The sequence below is a fragment of the Pelmatolapia mariae genome, linkage group LG23 (assembly GCF_036321145.2).
Source record: "Pelmatolapia mariae isolate MD_Pm_ZW linkage group LG23, Pm_UMD_F_2, whole genome shotgun sequence".
In the NCBI taxonomy this organism is placed as follows: Eukaryota; Metazoa; Chordata; class Actinopteri; order Cichliformes; family Cichlidae; genus Pelmatolapia; species Pelmatolapia mariae.
This window is the reverse complement of record NC_086246.1, coordinates 23537105-23558260: the sequence shown is the minus strand read 5'-3', so window position 1 is coordinate 23558260 and position 21156 is coordinate 23537105. Positions and strand designations below refer to the sequence as shown.

Here is a 21156-nt window from a genome sequence, read left to right as displayed (position 1 = left end):
GCAGGCTCAGACATCAGCAAGTCAAACAAGTAGAGCAGAGGGTTTTTCCATCCTCCAATCTCAGAGCAGATCAGTTCAAAGAGTGCTCCAATTATAAAGAAGCTTTAGGGCACGAGGGGGGCAGCCTCGGCGGATCAGTCCAACAGCTGAAGCACACAATTTGCACTTAAAGCTGGTGATGAAGGAGCCAGTTTTCCTCTCTCGATTTACATAAATGTCCCAGTGAAAGAGATGGGCGCTCTGATCTCACATGGCTGGATGTATTTCTGAAAGAAAATGAAAAAAGCCCTGTTCAATCTGGACCTCGGGGTCGTACTCCAGGGCTCTTCAATGGCCCATAAAGAGTGTGACCTTCAGGTTAGAGGATGCTAGAGCTACTAAATGTATGAAATGTGCTAGAACGACACAGAATCAGGTTTCAAGGGGCTCGCAAAGGCTTGTATCAAACATCGAGCACTGCAGCGGCTCCTAAACTGGAGGTTACTACACTATTAATAATATAAAGACGACTGTGTCCTGTGTATAATTTATTACAGCTAAACTGTCAATGTCAAGGCTGGTTTGCATTGTTATAACTAAAAACCAATGGTAGAATCTGAATAATTCAGTCCTCTACCCGCTTATCTGGTGAATAATTTAACAATTTCTCTGAATCCGAATTCATCTTTTTATCCGTTACGGTTTAAGCTAGTAAACTGGTGTCAGCGGTTTACAGCCGGTTCTGTCATTTACTCAGACTACTTTTAGATATCCCAACCATTTAAGCACTCTGAGACACACTTTCACACACTAATCTAAAACCTTTAAAGTCTCCAGTCCCGTGGAAACTTGATTCAGCAGCTTGCGAAGCCTTCTTCAGCTGCCACATCTTGAAGTAATGTAGTAACAGCTCAAGGATGGTTTTTTCTTTTTTTAGCCATTCTGTTGCAGATTTGCCGCTAGGCCTCGTTAACTGGGATTCATTCACTAATATTTTAGTGGAAATGTTCTTATCTTTCACAAAAAAATACATCTGTACCCAAAATTACCATCAGATTAATTATAATTAAACACCTACCTATTTTATTCTTACCACATCTGTATATTTGTGAATCAGACTGAATCTGAACCCACAGGCTTGTGCATCCTGCATACCGCCATGCTCTCATTTCTCTAATATAGGACAAATACATTCAATTCCAGGAGAAGCAGAGAAAATGGTGACGATGTTGCAAGGGAGAAGTCTGCACTGGTAACGCAAGAATAACGCAGAAGTCATTTTGAATAAATAAAATGAGACATGAGATGATGTGAGGTAAGGAATATTGGAGTATCTTTAAATGAAAAGCCTGCAGCTTTACATTTAGTGTTTTGTTGTCTTTACATGCATTTAGCACAAAATTTCTAATTCACTAAGATTTCAGCCATCTATCGACAACTTTTAATTACCATTTCAAACAATAATCTTTTACGTTGAGCTTTTAAAATCATTTATCCAATAATTTTAAACAATTTCATACATTTTTATGCTACTTCTAAACCCAATTTCAGCCATTTACCCAATAATTTTAGCTAAAATGCTTATTCACGGCTTTAAACCACATTTTTAAGTTACTACAAATTTCTACAATATCAGCCATTTACCTACCTACCTATTACATTTAGCATCTATTTGAACAATTTACACATTTACATTATCCATATATGGTTTTACACTAGCCGCCCATTTCATCTGCTGTCTTTAGATATCTGTCCATGTATGACTTTTAGCTAATTATGCTAAATCAGACATTGCGGATCAATCCTTGTTACATGAAAACAGATCCTTCCTGTATCTATTTTTCTGTTTCAATCAAAAAGAGATCTGGGAAGACCAAAACATAAAAATCTGAAGCATAATAATGACAGCGCTTATTGAAAATTATTTCCACAACCCCCCCCCCCCCCCCCCCCCCCAAAAAAAAAAAACCCCCACCCCCAGCTCATCTTGCAGTTGCATTCCTGTTTTGGAGGCACACCGGGTTTCAGTACCTAAGCCACGAGTTTCACTGATCAGTAATAGCCTAATCTTGTATATCCATCTATTGCTTATCTCTCTCGTGTAATCTGGGATTACGCTGGATCTGCAGGATAACCGGGAATAAGGACTTAGGCGACGTATTAGGCCACTTAGCAGCACTGCAGGATGAAAACCAGTCAGCTAGAGAATAGAAGGCATTTTATTTAGTTCACTGACTCTGCCGCCTACCCACACACAGACATAACGCACAAGAAATCCTTCCATCCTGTTTTCACACATGCACAAACACAACAATAGCACAACACACAAGATGCACAAATGCATATTCATATTCCTGACACATATGCTCGAGCTGATGCACACAAAAACAGTGCAGAAGAAAACATATGAAGACTAGCACAATAAAGCCTTCCAGTGCAGTCAGCTGATAATCACATGCTGATGCTCCACGGGGCTTTGTGATAGAAACTCCCCTATATGGGTCAGTGGGAGCGGCTTAGTAAAGTGGCAGAGGGCAGGACGAGGCATAAATCTGTGTCGCTGCTGCAGCATCAGCATCAGCAGCGCTTCTCCGACAGTAAATCCTCCACCGGCCTCGTGCAGGGAGGAAGCTGTCGATAACCAGTTAACAGGCAAGGAGCGGCTGCGTCCTAACGTTTCCAGAGAACAAAGCTCACGTCCTTCAACATCACCACGGCCCCGGCGACAGAGTCAAACACGTCCAGTTCAAAGCCACTTTTGGGTCTGAAATGTGCTCCAAAGACGCCTCAAAGGCAGCTGTAAGCCAGGCTCATTGAACAGACTGGCAGCAGTACAGAAATAATCCCTTCTCAAGTTTCTCAGCCAGCCTCGGCTGTCTCAACCAATCGGAGAGGCACAAAGTCAAAAGGTTGGCTCTCAACGGAAAGTCAGTCAGCTTCTCATCATCCTCATCATCCACTTAGCGTTGTTATTAACTCTGTAGACTGACTGTAGCTGCTAATTTTGATGAGTGGTCAAACTAATTTCATCCCTCAAAGCTTCACAGTTCCCACAGTTCGCATAAAACAAAAGGAAATGTTTAGTGGCACTAAATGTGTTGACATTGCACCAGTTTTACTCTATTTTTAAAGGTTCCGACTAAATTACATATTAAACACAAGCAGGTTATTTATCAGGCAAACGGGCCAACCGTTTTCTGCTTCTGTTCTCCGTTTTATCTCATTTTCAGAATAAGCACAATGAAGATGTCAAAACTGACACTGAGCTATAATTAATAATAAAAATAATCACGGCGGCACGCATGAATGACAGACTTGCAAACTCACCCTGACTGCACTGGCTGCAAATCCACTCCTAGCACCTCGTTAGACAAACTGAACTCACCTGGAGGCCCGTGTGTTCGCCAGTCTCTCGTTAGGTGAGACCGAGCTGGAGCGGAGCTGCGGTGACTCAAGTGGACTGTAGTTAGTTCTAACAAATGCTCTGTGGCGTGTACTCACACTGAAAAGTACTCACTGCTTAAAAATACATAAATACACGGTGAGCTGCCAGACATCAGAGCAGCTTGAGATGACGAAACAAGGGTAGAAGCGTCATCTTTCTGTCCATCTAGAAATGGTTCAGTTTAGTTTCAGCATCTTTCCAGGCCCACATTTAACAAGCTCAGATCTGTTATGTAGACTTCCCAGTCTTAGAAGTTCAAACTGAGCAGAAAGGTGATCTAAGTGACTTTGAACGTGGCATGGTTATAGGTCAGAGTGTTATAGAAACTGCTGACCTACTGGGATTTTCCCCACACAACCATCTCTAGCGTTTACATAGGCTGGTCTGAAAAGGAGAAAATATCCAGTAAGCAGCAGTTCTCTAGGTGAACATGCCTTGCTGATGCCAGAGATCGGAGGACAATGGGCAGACTGCTTCATGCTGATGACAACAGTAACTCGAATAACCACTTATTATAACCAAGGTCTGCAGAAGAGCATCTTTAAATGCACAAAATCCCCAACCTTGGGCTACAGAGTCACAAAGACCACTCTAGGTGCGACTCCTGTGAAGAAAGTGAAGTTACAACTTGCACGGTCACCAGAATTAGACAATAGAAGATTGGAAAAATGTTGCCTGGTCTGATGAGTCTCAAATCCCCCTGCAACATTCAGATGGTGGGCTCAGTAACAACCTGGAAGCGTGGATCCGTCCTCCCTTACACCAGCAGTTCTGCTGGTGGTGTAATGTGTGGGGGATACTTTCTTGGCATACTTTGGACTCCTTAGTATCATGTGACCATGTCCATCCGTCTATAACCACAGTATCTTAAATCATCTCAAAGAGAGTGGTGAGGGAGGCAGAGCCTATTATGGGAAGTGAGTTTCCTTTCTTCCAGAAGATGTACGAGCACTGATGCACTGCCGAGCCAATGGTTCATCAAAGATGCTCACAACCTTAACCGCAACCTGTTCCAGGCCTGTAAGAACTCACACGAGCTATTTTCCAACCGCTATCAGGTTCCTGGACAAAGTATGACTGTTTATTAATTAATTAATTGCCAGACATATATTCTTATATTTTTGCATTTGCATATATCTAAAATATGGTGTCTTATTTATTGTGATCTGCTAATCTGGAGCTCCGCAGCAAAAACATTTTCACCAACTTCTTACTTTTGAAAATCTGAATCTGAGTGGGCTTCTCTGTGCGTATGTGTAAAAACTGGTAACGGGAATAGTAGCGGTAATAGCTGCTAAGATATGAGGTGTGATCAAACATCAAGCTATGTTTCCAAATGACCTGAATTCTCTATAGAGGATCATAAATGGTGATGAGAGCTGGTTCAGCAGCTACAAATAAGCAGTTTTCATTGAACCCAAACCCCCATAAAGACGGCATGTGACGACCTCCCCTGTACCCACAATGACTAGTTTTGACATCTCAGTATAAATCAATAAAGATTAGAACAGGTTCCAGGATTTTTCAAGGGTAGCCCTGGTAAGCTGTATAGGCAGAGATCACCCTCACTAACTTCTAACGCACACACAGTCGTTTTGTTCTGGAAGGCGGCCTGAAATATGGAAACCACTCAGTTCAGAAAAGAGAAACACGGGTTACTTCTAGTAGACATTTAAGGGGGAAAGAGTTAAAGGGTTAGGATGTCAGCTGAGGAGCAATACCAGGAGCCTGTACTCCTGACATTCTCATGGATGGACTTCGGCTGTAACGTTATGAGTTGTCTGTAAAATATCTACACTGTCATGCACACCATTGTGACGTTTTTTTGCAGACACCAACATAATCATCGGTTGCTATTTGGACCACTTGCCGCATTTGCCTCCCTGCAGCTTTGGCCAAAAACAAAAGTCAAGTTTAAGAATCTGGATTTTGACATATCCAGTGCCCACAGCAGATACACTGGGTCCAGTGTTTTTGCTTAGTTTATTTGAATTATCTATTTGTGTTGTGGTTTGTAAAGGGTTTACATTTGCTTCATGTATGCTTTGGTGTATTTAGTGCTACTACTTGCTCCTGGTTGCTTTAGAGTTTATTCCTCCCTCATTGTTTAATCCTCTTGTGTCTAGGCTCCTGTGTTTATGCTGCGTTACAGATACCTCAGAACTCGGATGTTGGGAGTTAGCGTGCTCTTGAAAAAGTGAGGAAAAACAGGATTTGATTTGGTTCCTTAGCAAGGTAGAACCATTCAGGTATCACTAGCAGTAGAGCACAATATATATATTTTTTTGCACTTAAAAAACACATTCATGACTAGAGCCTGGTCAGTGCTCTGCATATAGCTTATTGAGTGACTCATAAATGAACAACAGTGGCATTACAGGATAAAAGTTTAAGTTTTACCTCTGTTTATATTCAGTGGCACCATCTTGCATTGTTAACTCAGGGTTGCTGTGGCTGCTTCGTCTTTCTGAGTGGGAAATCTGAGTTAAAGGGACGTTCCGCGTTTCACAATGGGAACTTGGAAATTCGGACTTACTCAGGAACGCACTGTTAGTTAATTTGTGTGTCTGCATTTCCTGTTATCACACTTGCTGTTTTACTTTGAGAGTCAGTGTTCTTGGTGCTTTGCTTTTAGTTTTGCTTCCTTTGTCTTTTCTCCTGTGATTTAGTTCTCCTGTGTCTCCACTTCCCTAATCACCCTGTGTCTATCTATTGTCTCTGTATTAACTTGTCCTTTGTTGCATCCTCCCACGAAGTAATGTCTTTTCCTTGTTCCACGTCTCCCCAAAATTCCTAGTTTTTGATTGTTTGTTTCAGCTCAGCTGATGCCCTGTTTTTTATGTTCTAATGAAGACGTTAATGCTTGCTGTCAAAGTGTAATAGGCGCAAGTATAACAGGACATCTAAAAAAACATCTAAAAATAGCAGTGGACCTGAAAATGGTCCAGATGTGCAGGAGAAGGTGAACTTGAAACTGACATGGGCAAAATTTAAATCAGGTATGGACTGCTCTCCAAAGTTTTTCTTGCACAAGCCCCCTGCTAGATATGCTCCCACTGGGCATGTGCAGACTGATGGTAGTGAGACCACAGTTCATAACAAGCAGAAGTCAAGGTTCTTAGCATCCAGCAGCCTTCTGGTCAAACACTCCTCTATGAGCGTTACATGCAATATAAATCACTGTCAAATCACTGTCAACCTGCTGCACTGCAACCCCTTGCTGCTTCTGCTTCATATTCAGACCGATTGATACTAACGCGGTTTCCTCGCTCAGCCATCACTTTGCTGAACGGCACATGAGAGAGAAAATGCAAGCCCTGCGATCGTGCGCAGTGTGTTTTTTAAGCTGGGCTCTGTCCCTGGCTTGTTTTCCTTTAACCTGCCGCACATCAATCACAGCCGCCAACAAGATTAAAATGAAAAGACTTCAGAACATCTACCTGCTACAAGTGAGATCCTTCCCAGATGACATTGCACTCCTTATTTTTCATACTAGCGTACATCAAATAAAATTTTATCGAACCCAGCAGTGTTATCTGCCAGTGCCGGAAGATAATTTGACTGAAAAAAAAATAAAATGAAATGAGCTCCCCAAGCCTGGATAGGAGATAACATCACTTGCCGAGCTTGCACTTTGCCTCAAACTTATTTTGTTCAACGTGAGCTTCGATTAATGATTCTGGACGCTTGACAAAGACGCAGGAAACATCTGCAGAGAGCACAAATGTTGTGTGCTACAATATTAAATCAGCGCTGCTCAGTCAACTTTCCCCAGACCAAGGAAAGGTTATTAAATCAACAGAGGAAATGGTGTCGAGGCTGTGGAGCGTGGCTTTGTTTATTTACAGCGAGGAGAGCGCACAATCAGACCGCCTCCCGCTGCAGTGCAGCCATTTTCTCAAGGGAAACTTAACGTTTCTCCAGCAGCCCTCCAGGCCAGAGACTGACCTCTCTACCAGCTACATTACTGACTCAAAAGATGGAGGAGGAAAGGAGAAGCTGCGCCTTTCCACTCAGTACGTTTGCAATGCAATATCAGACCGCAACACCAAGGACGTAGGCTGCAGTGATCCCAGAGGTTCGTTTACACAGTTTCACACCTGAGATTTTTATCAGCCTCCGCAGCTCTGAAAGAGAATCAAGCTATTCATGAACATTTACTGGTTGTGATGGTTTTACTATGTCGAATTTAAGACTATGAATTTAATGCCTTATTTGACCTAGTTTCCCTCTGAGAACTGAAACAAAGAAGGACTTTGATCTAGATCACGCTTTTTAATATTTGGCTTTATTTTTAAACCATATTTTTTTTAGTTGGGATTGGATTTGTTGAAGCATGAAAGAGCCCTTTGTTTCCAAGTTTTTCTGTAAAGTCACACAGGCTTAACTGCAAGTGGACCAGTTATTTTTTACATTATACGCTCTGATTTTTATTGCTTTTTATAATATCTTGATTGTCCTGATTGCCAGGACCTGGGTGAACAAAAAGAAAAAGAATAGAAACATTTCAAAACCATCCAAAAAGTTAAAAACAAATAAGCACTGACTCACGGTTAACGTTGTTTAGAAGTCTTAAAATAATGATTTAGCGGGCTTCAATCTGCAGTTTGTGGACATAAGTAGATAATTACCAGCTGAAACGTTGAAACAGTAGTAGTTATTTCCTTTTTTCAAAACGTCTCTGACGATTTTTCAAGCTGTTATTTTTGTAAAACGGCTAATGGCTACAGGAGGCTAGTATGATACATTTATTAGCCTGCTAATTCAAAAACCAGAACTGCTAAAATAACAGTTGCAGTTTTTGCAGAAACAACTACACTGGTAGAAACCTTAAAAAGCTGTTGAATGCAATGTGTACTTCTGCTATAAATATTTCTGATTTTAGGGAGCAAATGGAAAATGTAAACAAATGCAAGAATGGAGCTAACAACAAACCAGAGCGTGGTTTGTGATGTTTTAATATATGACTATAAATACTGATTAGAACAGCTTCAAAAATAGAAAATCTTGTTGCTTTTTGGCAGTTTGAGGTACGTACACTCTAAGAAGGGAAACGAGACAACGTGACGCATCTGGCAGCTCAGGAAACAGACTCTGATGAGCTGATTTAATCCGAGAAATGAGTGGAGACTGCTGTCTGCAGACAGATAACCCTCTGTAACATTATGACCTTTATGTGGATAAAACAAGCAAGATAAAACATGTAATCGCTGAACTTTAGAGTCGATCGACACAGCCGGGCTTGCCGTTTACTCCTGTCTCAAGTCTTAAAGCTAATCTGTGACAACTCGCTGCATCTAAATCTCATCAGGAAAGCTAATAATCTGTTTTTAAGGTGGAGGCACATTAGAAAGACTGTTGACAATCTCATCCTTTTTCTGGGGACTGATTTCCTCAGGTACCGATGAGCATGACCGTTATTAGCTGGGTGTCACACTGACCTATGAGGCTGTCTGGGCGGGGCAGAGCGCTCCTCTGGTACAGGCCGTATGGATCGGCGCCGTACGCCAGCGGCTGGCTCTGCCTGGGGAGGGTGGAGCCGTAGTGCTGCGGCACCGCCGTCATTCCCGAGCGCAGCGGTGACCCCGTTGAACCCCTCCCCTCGATCAAGGAAAGGGTGGACCCCAGACGTCCTCCACTTCCTCCTCCTCCTCTTTCGCCTCCTCCTAGTCCCACTCCTCCTCCAATTCCACCTGCACCACCCCCTCTACCCTGGGTGCCCTCAGTCGGGGAGGTCGGCGACGGGCAGGAGGGCGGCATGGTAGTGCCTGGGAAAACAGCGGCCAGCGGTTTGGGCTCAGACAGGATGGGCGAGTCATACGTGCTGCCTTGGGATGTTCGCAGGGAGATGCGGGAAGGTGAGACTGTGCCGGCGGTGCCGCAGCCAGGAGACTGGCTCCTGGAGGGGAGGGAGGCCATCCTCCGTAACACCCGGCAGGAGGCCTGGGAAGCCAAGAGGAGAAGAAATATTGCAGTTTACCCTTCCAGAGAGTAGAGTGTGACATTTTATTCATCTGATAATGAGGCATGAATTTTTATTACACCTTCCTAAAGTGCCCTTTGCATCTCACAGGTCATTACGTTTGTGCAAAAACCATTAAATTGCCCTTATGTGCTGTTTAAAATGTGCATCATGTTCAGTAATGTGCTTGGAAGGGTGCAGAGAAACGAAACAATTAAAAACACTGAAAATTCTTATTCTTATTTTGGATAATTGAAATTAAATAAATATTACAGTAGTCCTGCCTGCATCATTATTAAATGACATTTAATGGCATTTTATTCATTTCTAATTAACATTCACTTGATTCTTTGCTCCTCTGTGACTAAAAATGTCAAGTATAATACCCATAACAGTGTTGACAATTAATCACTTCAGCATTTTGGTTTTCTAAATAAATACCTGACAAATGAACATTAAAGTCTGCACACTGCGCCTCTCCCATTTGCAAATATACTCGCCAATTACGAGTAATGCGACACTCTCAGACAGCGCACTTCATCACGTCTGATGAAGAGCATCATTATCTTTTCCATTTGTCCAAGAAGCTGAACGTGCTTGCCTCTGGGAAAACGTCCTAATTCATTACACTTCAGACTGAGCGTCACTTTTTAGGGAAGACTTGACAGAATTTTCCTGATTTATGGTGACAAACATTTTCCCTTTTTTCTTCTTCTCCTTATTTATGAAATATAGAATGTCTCCTAATTACAGACTCAGCCAACTGGATGCCGATCTGTGCCGCCTTAATCCATCGCAGCCTCGAACGCCTCGAAGGGAAATTAAGAGCGGAGACATGTAAGCCCATCCAGTGAGGCTGCTGGGTTTGGAATAAATCAGGAGAAAATTCAAACAGGCTCACCATTATCTGTCATTCCTGCTCCTACTTTCATTCTAAGTGCGTATAATTATTAGCCACAAAGAAAGGAGCTGATAATGTTTGAGCCTGAGACATTTCAAGGTAGAAGTGGTTTTGATTTGAAGGGTTTAGCTGATGTTCTTCGTAGCTCATGACAGTAATTACCGAGCCTCAACCAGCTGTCATTACTTTAAGAAAGAATATTATTACTTAGAGCAAAGAAATACATATTTTCAGGTGGCAACGCTCTGAAAACCATTCAAATGTGGGAAACCTGAATATGATTTCTCCTCATGAGGTTCAATTACCTGCGCTGGAGCTTTTGATCGTGTTACTCGATGATTCGCTAGCAGCTGGAATTCACCATGTTGTCGCTAATTTGCTTTAGTACCGACATCTCCTCCGGGTTGGCAGGAGCTGTGGTTCAAAGTTAATTAGAGCTTTCATTCATTCGAAAGATCAAAAACTGACTGAAACTGCCTTTATGTCCAAGCTTTCTAATAATCTCTGAACCTCAAATACACCAATCATTTATACAGAAAGTTTAGTATTTGCAGAACCCTGGTACAGTTGCTAGGTCTGTCATCTGTTATTTGGCTAACAAAGACAGAGGCGTGAGATTTTACAGTCAAATTTCTTTTGACAGATTTTATATAATTTTTGAAACACCCACCCCCTGAAAGGCAGGCTTGACCTTTTCTAGTACGAAAGTAGTTACTTTATAAGCTAAAATGCTATCTCTTAGCAGCTTTTGCTAGCTTAGCGTACTGTGACTGGATTTTTAAAAACATTTTTTGCATACATGTCATACTTGCATGTTTCAGATCATCAAACAAGGCTAGACAAATACAAAAAGCAGTTTTTAAATGACGATTAAATTTTTTAAGGAAAAAAAGTTATTCAAACCTACCTGTCTCTGTGCTTGTAATTACGCCCTAAACCTAATAACTGGTTGTGCTAATCTTGGCAGCAAGAAGCTCCAATCAAGTGTTAGTGGTTACTGGGAATGACTCTTTCACATAGCTGTGGGATCATTTTGACTCTTTGCACTTTTGAGCCTGTTTAAGGTCATGCCAAAGCATCGCAATCTGATTTAAGTCCAGACTTTAACTAGACCACTCCAAAACATTTTTAAGTCATTCAGAGGTGGACCTGCTGGTGTGTTTTGGAGTTCATTGTTCTGCTGCATAACCCAAGTGAGTTTGAGTTTCAGGGCACGAACTGATGGTCGGACATCCTCCTTCAGGATTTCCTGGTAGAGAGCAGAATTCATGGTTCCATCAATTACAGCAAGTCATCCTGAAGCAGTAAAACACCTCCAGACCATCACACTACCACCGCCATGTTGACTATTGGTATGAAATGCTCTGTAAGTCTAATTCCAAATGTAACGTGACTCAAACCTTCCAAAAAGCTTTTGTCTCATCAGTCCACAGAATTTTTCCCCAAAAGTTTACAAAGTTTTTTGGGAAATGCAAATAACACATATAGATGTGAGCAACTTTGATCGTACCATGACGTGTCGCTTTTTGTGATCTTTTAGCTTGCTTTACTTTGTCATCCAGCTTCTGTTTAAATGATTCTAATCATTAATCACAATTAATGATTTTAGAAGGGGAAGCAAATGTGGTACGAATATGCAAAAAACCAAGAAATGAAGAAGAGGGCAAATACTTCTTTCACCGAACTATAGTTAATGTTACCTTTAATGAGTTCCCTGAAAACAGCCCTCGTCCGAGTTTTACAACCTTTCCAGTTAACACACTAAAAAAATTGACACTGGATTTGCTTGGTGTAATTTTTGCTAGAGTAAAGAGCCGCTAATCAATCAAGTTCACTTCAGTTTGATTTATATAGGGCCAAATCATCATCTTATCATCTCATTAATCAAGTCATCTTAAGGCACTTTATACTGTAAAGACTCTACAATAATACAGAAACAACCCAAACAATGAGATGACCCCCTATGAGTAAGCACTTGGTGGAAAGGAAAAACTCCCCTTTAACAGGAAGAAACAAATTTGCTGTCACTCGTTGGGGGTGAGGGGAGAGAGATAGGACAAAAGACACACTGTAGAAGAAAGCCAGAGATTAATAATAACTCATGATTAAATGCATTAAGATGCATTTAATCATGAGTTAATATTATTCTTAAAATAATTAAGCATAATAAATACCTTACATATAGGGACCATGAACTCCTTTTGAAACATTAATAGACACAGGATCTAATTACAAAAACAGGCAGTCACAGTCGTGCTCTATTTTCAAACGTTCCCGAACTACAACAGCAGCATCGGCACAAAGGTCACTGTGCCCCCTCAGCTGCGTTCTCCTGATATCACTCAACTCCAAGTTACTTTAATTCATAACATTTGGTAAGAAAAAACGTGAACACCTACATCGCTGATAAGCTACTGCAAGCTCATTTTAATTATTTGGTTAACAACAGTTTAGCGCTTGTCCATTAACTAGCATGACTGAGGAGGACACTTCTGTATTTCATGTCAGCTAGAAAGAGGTCATTCATCAGCTTTGCAGCTAGTTTTGAGGCATGAGCCCACTGGAAAACTGGAAAACCAATGAAAATGTGTTGAGGACATTGTGAGCTCAACACATTGTTGTAGTTTGTGCTGAGTTCATGGGTATGCTACTGCACCGAGAGAAAATGCCTCTCCTGCTTTGCATCTGTGATCTAACATAGATATTTTTGCACTTTTATAACTGTGGCTACATTTCTCTATGAGTGTAAAAATCATAGCTGTGACTATGCATACCGATTCATGGTTGTGGTTGAAAGTAGCTCGTTAATTAAAATGTGTCACATAGCCTGTAAAGGTGGCACATACATTTTGTAATCATACAGGACTGACTCTGGTAGTACCCTTTATGAACTGGCAAAGCACTAACATTTATGTTCTCCACAGTAAGGGATGGATCTAAAATATTGGTTTAAGACATTTTTACACATTTGTATTTGTGGTTTTCACCTTCGTGCTCTTAATCTTACTAAATGTGGCTGAAAAGCTAAGTGGACACAGAGGTAAAATCTTACCCTGAGCTTTTCTTTCTAAGGAGTTTGCAAAGAAAAGCGTCTGGACTTCGCAAACTCCTTTGACTACGATGACCTGGATGACTGAGAACCTTCACAGACTTTTCTTTCTAAGGTTAGTAACTTGTGATGTAACCCTTTGGAGATCAGGCTTACCTGCCCAGAAGCTTGACCCTCTGCTCTTGGGCTTCTGGATATTGACGCTCGGGGCTCCGAACGCACTACGTTCTGGTTGCTGTAGTAACTGACGCTGCTGTCCTGGTAGCCGCTGTCAGAATACGAGGTCATCTGGACCGAGTGACCTCCTGAGCCTGGAAGGAAAGCACGATAAGAGGCCTCAGTGCTTCTTGTGACACATTAAAGCAGAACGTGGTGTGATCAAACCACAGCCACCCCGACATCAGTCACTGCGGTTTGCTGATTTGCATATTATCTCACTCGGCTTTCAACTTGTTAAAAAGATATTATGTGTATAAATACATACACACGGACATCTGCATTAAGCTGTTCCTGGAACAATCTGCTGGCCTACTTTCTCCTGTAGCACCAGGAGGAGGAAGCGTGGGTGATATTTTTACACTTCCAGTGCACTCCAGCTGTATGCAATATAAATAAGACCAAAGGCAAGTTTGTTTTAAACATTTCAAACCGCTGCTCAGATGTTACATATTTACTAATGGTACCGATAATAAATGTGGAGGGAGAAGGAGGCCGCGTCTTTTTCTGCGTCGTGCTTTAAAAACATGAATAAAACCAGCAAGCGTTCTGCACATATAAGAATTCACAGCTGCACCCACTGCTTCGCTTTGCTGGCCGTCCAGCTTTTTTGTGGTTTAACACAAGCTTCTGAGGTAGCTTGATGGACCAAAGTGTCAAACACTCCAGTGAAGATGCCTAATGTCCAACCGCTGTTGGACATTAGGCAGGCTGTGGCTGTAATGCAAAGCTCCCACAAGTGATTACGTGGGAAACATTTCCGCCAAACATGGCAGACTATAAAAAATAAAACTCAGACAGCAGAGCGGAGGCGGATATCAGGTTCTGGGTATTTTAGACTCATCTGAAACAGTGTGGGGCCTTTGGCATCTCTTAAATGTGATCAGATTGTCCAGTGTGGGTTCAGAATTGTGGACTTAAAATGCTGCTGTGAAGCCTCGGGCTGAGCTTTGGCTCCCTCAGCATCTGGTGTTTAGACTTGATGAGAGAGGGGTGGATCTGACTGTGAAGCTGAAGAATGCTACATGCTTGTATGGTAGAGACATTCCTTAAAACTTAGTACTGTAAAAAAGCCTTGAGCCCCTCATTTCTTGTCATTTGTTCAAGTAGTCTTCAGGAATAGTTCTCCAGGCTTCTTGAAGGACATCCAAAGCTCTTCTTTGGATGTTTCTGCCTTTTGTTCTGTTCTCTGTCCACATGATCCCACACTGCTTCAATAATGTTGAGGTCCAGGCTCTGGGAGGCCAATCCATGACTGATAGTGTTGCATTTTGTGTTACTGCACTGGCAGTGTGTTTGGGCTCATCAACATCCAAAAATAAAGATGGTACCCATCAGATCCTTTTCAGATGATATTGCATGCTGGATAAAATCCCATTGTTTTGTAGCCACAGGAAAGCGTATCCTGCAGTGATTGAGTAGACCATGAACTCCTTTGTATACCAAAGTATTCTAGAGTCAAATGTGAGGCCATCTGTCCAACAGCTAAAGCTCGGCTTAAACTGGGTCATGCAAAGGGACAATGACCCCAAGCATATCAGCAAATCTACAACAGAATGATTGAAAGAGAAAAGAACGAAGGTGTTGCGATGACCGAATTTGGACAAAAATTCCTCCACAAGAATATGAGAGATATATTCAAGTTACTGCTGCTAAAGGCGGTTCGATAAGCTATTGAATCAAGGGGTGATGTTGTTAATATAGATCATTTTAGGACCAGAAGATTTTGCTTTGTCCCAGTATGTAAGATTACAAGAGGGTGTACTTATTTTGCTGTATGGCTGCAGACTAAACTAAAAATGCTGGTGTTTTCCAGAATCTGCACTCAACATCATGAACTTTAGTCCCTTCCTAAAGCATCGTTTAAACCGTGTGCTGAGTATATTTAACAGACCCTCACTGCCATGTAGGGATGCTCGGTCCGGCTCCGGCAGGAAGAGTCCCTCCTCTGCTTCCAGGTGACGACCAGGACATCCAGACCCCTCTGTGGCTCCGCCCTGAGACTCTCCGCCTGTTGTACGATTAAAAACATGCAAAGACTCTAGCATTAATGCACGTACTTCACACACATAGATTCACACGCATTGAAAAACACAGGTGTGGCAAATCAACAGCATCATCTCTGCATCAGTTCTTTTTATACCACGTCTTTTATTTCAGGGGAAAGATGACAGTGAAGAATGGGATGGAAATCTGAGGAAAGGGATCTGTGACAGGATAGTAAATGGATCCAATTCAAAGCTTTTATACATACAGTATATATACCGGCAGAAACATTGCTTTGCTTTGCTTGACCGGCTGGTGCTGCATTCTGGCAATTTTCAGCCTTTTGGAGGCTATTATAGCTTTCTCATGTTAAAAAACAAAGTTCTTTCAGCGGCCTAATCATATGCACTTCATCCTATCTGAAGCTACTGCATTTACCATTTAAAAGAAAGTACTGCAGGCATGGAATAAAACTCCACTGAGCATCACTGAAGCTTTTTGCCTTCATGTAGCCTTCATGCCAACACTTTATATTACCATTTTGTATCTTTTATTTATTACATAATGTTAAAGGTTAAACAAAAGAAGTCATACCTGCGGATCTCCATGCAAACGACTTCTCGGATGAGCTTCGGCAGCAGAGCAGATGAGGAAATGGAGGAGGCGAGAGAGCAGAGAGAGAGGTAAATCAAATTAGAGTCACTGTCAAATAGTTTACGTCCGACCAGACCAGGAAGAAGAAGGAAGACAGTAGGGAAGATATAAGAAGATAAACAGGATAGGGAACCATCTTGTGAAAAAAAAAAGCATCCAATACACAAGAACAATGAAGAAAGTAAAGCTGTGCGAGTTCAAGTCACTTTTTACACAGACTGACTGAAGTCTGAGGAAACACCTGCAGCTGGAAACAAATCATTTATACTGAAATGAACACCGAAAAACCCCCATAAAAATACAACTACCTCTAAGAATATGACCAAAGTCAAAGCTCTGTTTAGGTCACTAGATGTTGTAATGCTTATTGTCTTATGATTTGTGGACCAATGTTACAACTTGAAGCATCTTTTAAGGGTCAAAATTACAGACGTCATGCATAAAGTGTCAAGTTTTCTTTAATAATTCAGCAGTTTTGTGGATTTCAAGGTTTCTGTTTGTGCTCAGAGTGATGTATGCTGGCTGTGACACCACAAAGTGACTGTCAGCTGGCTGAACATCACTCCTCATGAAGACAGATTTCACCATTATGTGGTTTGACAGAGCTTTCTGGAGCTGGGTGTGATTTACAGCCAGCTGTAATCCATATAACAACAACAACAAATATAGGTGCATTATTAGGGCTGTTTTGCTACAGATACAAGAATGAAATGAAAAAAAAAAAAAAAACTTCCAAGGAGCCAGAGTTCCTTGGAAGTATGTTAAATTAAAGTTGAGCAATAATTCTAGACTTACTGAAGTTCTTTCACACTATTTCTTTGGACATTGGCTGCTTTTACACTCATTTTCAGTGCAGTTCTAATACCTGAGCCTGTTTTTGTTTGTACATTGCACAAAATCACATCATTTGTTCTGTTTTCTTTCTTTGAATCTATGAAGAATGCCAAAGATAACAAAGTTGAGAGAAATAAAATAGAAACCAACAGATGCAAAAAATAGGTGATTCACAAAAAGCTATTACCTGAAAACTTGCATATCTCAGCGTGGTCTGCAGTTTGTCCTTAATCACATTTAGGGAACTGGACAAGTGGAGGGCAAAAGACGTGTTTCTTTTCTAACAAAAGATTTTTCTAACAAAAGATCGAGAAATGAGGGTGGCTCAGGACTTTTTCACAGTACTGCACTGTATATATTAATGCTAACATCCTTCTTCTTCTTACCCATTTATACATGCTTACACTGAAGAAACTAGGGTCCAACAAAAAATATGTCCTTGCATGTCCTTGAGTAACATCCAAGGAAAAACTCAAGGATACATTGCACATAGATGTACCACGTTTGTTAGTTAATGGGTCTTTGATAGTAATTTTCTTGGCACACAAATACTGAAATAATTTGAATGAAAATGGTCAGATACAAGTAAGGGCTGAATAGGGTGAAAAAGCAGCCAATGTTGAAAGGAAAACTTAAACGATAAGAGGTGGTCATGTGCATTTTTGTCATGAGATACTGTGTGTTTTTAATTGCAAATATATTGGTTCCAAATACTTGATGTGATCACTTTAGTCAAATCTACCTGCTACTGTCTCCTCCTGGTGACTCGGCTCCCAGCATGCACCTCTCCAGCTGGCTAGCCACGATCTGCCGCTCCTCCTCCAGCTCCCGAGTCAGCCGCTCGAACTGGAGCTCCTGGGGCAAGACATTAACAGCAGTGATTATAACCCAACATCCACCATGACGCGGCGATTTAAGCCTCTTCTTTAAGACCTATTTGGTGCCAGTTAGAATTAAGTGTAAAACCCATTTTGTATTCAGCCTGCGCGGCTTGACTGATTTCTCACCGTCTGTGAGCTCGCTGAGAGGCTGTTAAAGGGGGATTCAAGATTTTAAACACTAAGAGTGTGTCCGGCACCTTTTAACAGCCTTTGGTTCAGATAATGTAATTACACACATTTTTGAAACTTTTGGTGCAAAGCACAGAGGTTTAAGCACAGAATGATAAAATGTAGATTTCATGGTAAAAATTCACCACAGAGGGTGAAAACAGATGTTTCCTTTTTCTTTTATCATGAGTATTCTGGGCACAGCCTTTAATTCCACATTACTAATAGATACAATGACACAGCACTATATCTGTAAATCTGGGGGGTTTAAGCCCTTAGAGTGAATTGCTCAAGGTGGTGGCTGACCTTTTCTTTCTTCTTATTGTTCATTCCACTTATTGTTGTGATAAACAGAATAGTGTGTGAAATCTATTGAGCTGTAAATGCAGTTTACTTTCAAAGAAGAGGAAGAAAACCAGAAATTATTCACAATTTAGCAGCTGGAAACAAACTTTGTGGCATTTAAACTTTAAAAATTAGCCTGCAAGCATTTTATAAAGTCCCCACTGACATAATATACATAATATTGTAAAGGATTTTAAAAGAATTTCACAGGTGCGCGCCAATTGAGAGTGTTTGATTGCCAAATTTAAATCAGTTCACCTGCGAGTCTGAGCAAACATTCGTGTCGTATTTTAAGCCAAAGTCGTGGAGGCCTGGAGACAAGTTGTTGACTCCCCGCCTCCACAAAAAAATAGTTTTTCACTCTCACTAAACATAAAACAACAATTTTGAGTAGACCGCAACAGAAATATGTAAAAATGTAAAGGTTAATTCATTCACATACTTGTGCTTGGCATAAACTGGATGCAAACCCATCAGGTAGATTTCATTTGACCAGATTCCATTCCATTTAACATTTTATACCCTTTCATGGAAAGTTTACATGTAATTAAGTGATTCAAAGTCAACATTCTGGACAGAAACTGTTTTTTGGATTGGGCCAACACTGTTTGCAAAGGAAAACTGTGTATTTCCCAACAGGTTGGAGAGTGGTTGCTAGAGGTGGGGGTCCCAAGCCAGCCTACTCCTAGTGTCCTAATGTGCTCCTAAAATCTTTGCCAAATCAAACATTGGGATTATCAAGAACAGGGGTGATTTGTGACAGATGTAAAGAAGCAAAAGTGAAAGGGAAGGTTTACAAGATGCTAGTGAGAGCTGGTATGTTTTATGGTTTGCAGACGGTGGAAGTGACCAGAACTGACAGGATTAGAAATGACTTAATCAGAGGGACAGCTGAGGTCGAGCAGTTCGGAGACAAAGTTCGAGGGACAAGGCTGAGATACTTTGCACATGTGCAGAGGAGGGATAGTGGATATATTGGATAAAGGATGTTGAAGACGGAGCTGCCAGGCAGGAGGAAAAGAGGAGAGTGATGGATGTGGTGAAGGAGACATGCAGAGGGTTGGAGTGACAGAGGAGGATGGTAGGGACAGGGGGAGATAGAGGCAGATGATTTCCTGTGCAGACTCCTAAAAGGAGCGAGAAGAAGAAAAAGAAGAAATCTGCACTGTAAACCTAATGGTTAAACATGCTGTTGCATAACGAATTTCGGTGTTTTGCACCTTTAATATTCGTTATGATGTACAACAAAAGTACAGATGACAGTCACTGTTGCAAAACTACAACGATTTAAAGTATTTAGTAAAGTGCAATGTGTATAAAATACCTTAGAAGGAAGGACAGAAAGCAACTTGTGTTTTTTCTTTTACCGCTTTGAGCTTCACAAAATGAGTGTCATTTAATTCAATTATATTTCACAGAAGACAGACATTTCTACAGCTAATGTCTACCAAACTAGGCAAATCTCATCAAAACAGTCTAGATAGTTACACATCATTAAAATATGAAAACTGGATTTTCCAGCCTCGCTCCTCAGGCTGCACCACCTGCTAAACAAGGGATGAATAATCATGTGTATTGTAGGTTAATGGGGCTCACATGCGGCCACATGTCCTCTAGTTTCCCCTAAAAACCCATCCAGTTTGTGACTATGGAGCAGTAAAATAACTCTTTTAACTAAAATTAGGGATTTGCATGATTGCAAAATGAAATTAAACACAGAAAAATGTGATGTTGAGTTCAAAATGTCCACAAGATTTTGTCAGTAGATCGTGTTTTGGAGAATTTTGACTACTGAAACACCAAAGCATTTAAATATACCCAGTTCACTGCCATCCCCAATAGATGGTTGGGTTCCAATACCTTGCTCAAGTTTATGAAATTGGAGCAGATGTTTGTGGACTTTGACTGAATAGCAGGTATTGTTGGCACTAGCTCATTTGTATTCTGTAAAATAATACAGAAGCTTCCCAGTTGCTCCATAAATCATCCAGGAACCACAGCTGGTGTCATCACGGAGGTCCACTGGAGAATTAGCTGTCTGCAAATAATGTCTAAATATAAAACTGGCCTGCTGGAAAAAAACACACCTTCACAGGGAAACGTCACTGTGATTCAGCAGTTCACTAATCCAAGAAATTTTCAGAGGCACCAAAAGAGCTGATAGCTGCAGCTCATTATGACACCTGTGGTTTGGGTAAAAAAAAAACCCTCACTGTATCTCATTCAAATGCTTTACTTAGGTAAAAGGACCTCAGCATGCCTGTAAGTAAAGTAAAAGTACTCATTATCTTCTGGATAAATCAAATTTTATTGAAGTTTTAACCAGTTTCGTTACAGTGGCATGTTTTTTTTCTAAGTGGATCAACAAAGAATAATGGATGACAGATGATAGTTCATATAGACCTTGGGTGATACTGAACTACGACAGACCTATGTGGTCTAATATATGTTGATATCACATATTAGACCACAGACCATGTCATACAATAAGAGCATAATATGAAATAGTATGAAATTGATGATATAGAGAGGCCTTGCATTTAAATCCATCCACAGCAATGACACAAGCGCAGACATGTTTGAGGGGGTGTGTCTGATGACTAGTGCTGTGCAATAGTACAAAGTTGGCATCAATCCGATACCAAGTAAATACAGGGTCAGTATTGTCTGTACCAACAGAACAGTGTGTCATGATTTAATCATCATCTTTAATTTCCTTTCAGCTTTCGTTTATTT

The 21156-nt window shown here is 41.1% G+C and overlaps 1 protein-coding gene across 8 annotated transcripts in view; it reads right to left on the bottom strand.

Annotated features, from left to right (window-relative positions):
• LOC134619949 (plakophilin-4-like) overlaps positions 1-21156 on the bottom strand; it is a 69310-nt gene that overhangs the window by 28928 nt on the left and 19226 nt on the right. For 6 of the 8 annotated variants that reach the window (XM_063465747.1, XM_063465745.1, XM_063465748.1 and 3 more), the window contains 5 exons: positions 17769-17881; positions 16133-16167; positions 15447-15563; positions 13493-13647; positions 8866-9367 (listed from right to left, as the gene is read on the bottom strand). In XM_063465747.1, coding sequence (XP_063321817.1) covers positions 8866-9367; positions 13493-13647; positions 15447-15563; positions 16133-16167; positions 17769-17881 — 922 coding nt within the window. Of the gene's footprint in view, positions 1-8865; positions 9368-13492; positions 13648-15446; positions 15564-16132; positions 16168-17768; positions 17882-18862; positions 19669-21156 lie in introns of those variants that run through there. The other 2 variants (XM_063465752.1, XM_063465749.1) reach the window with 2 other exon arrangements.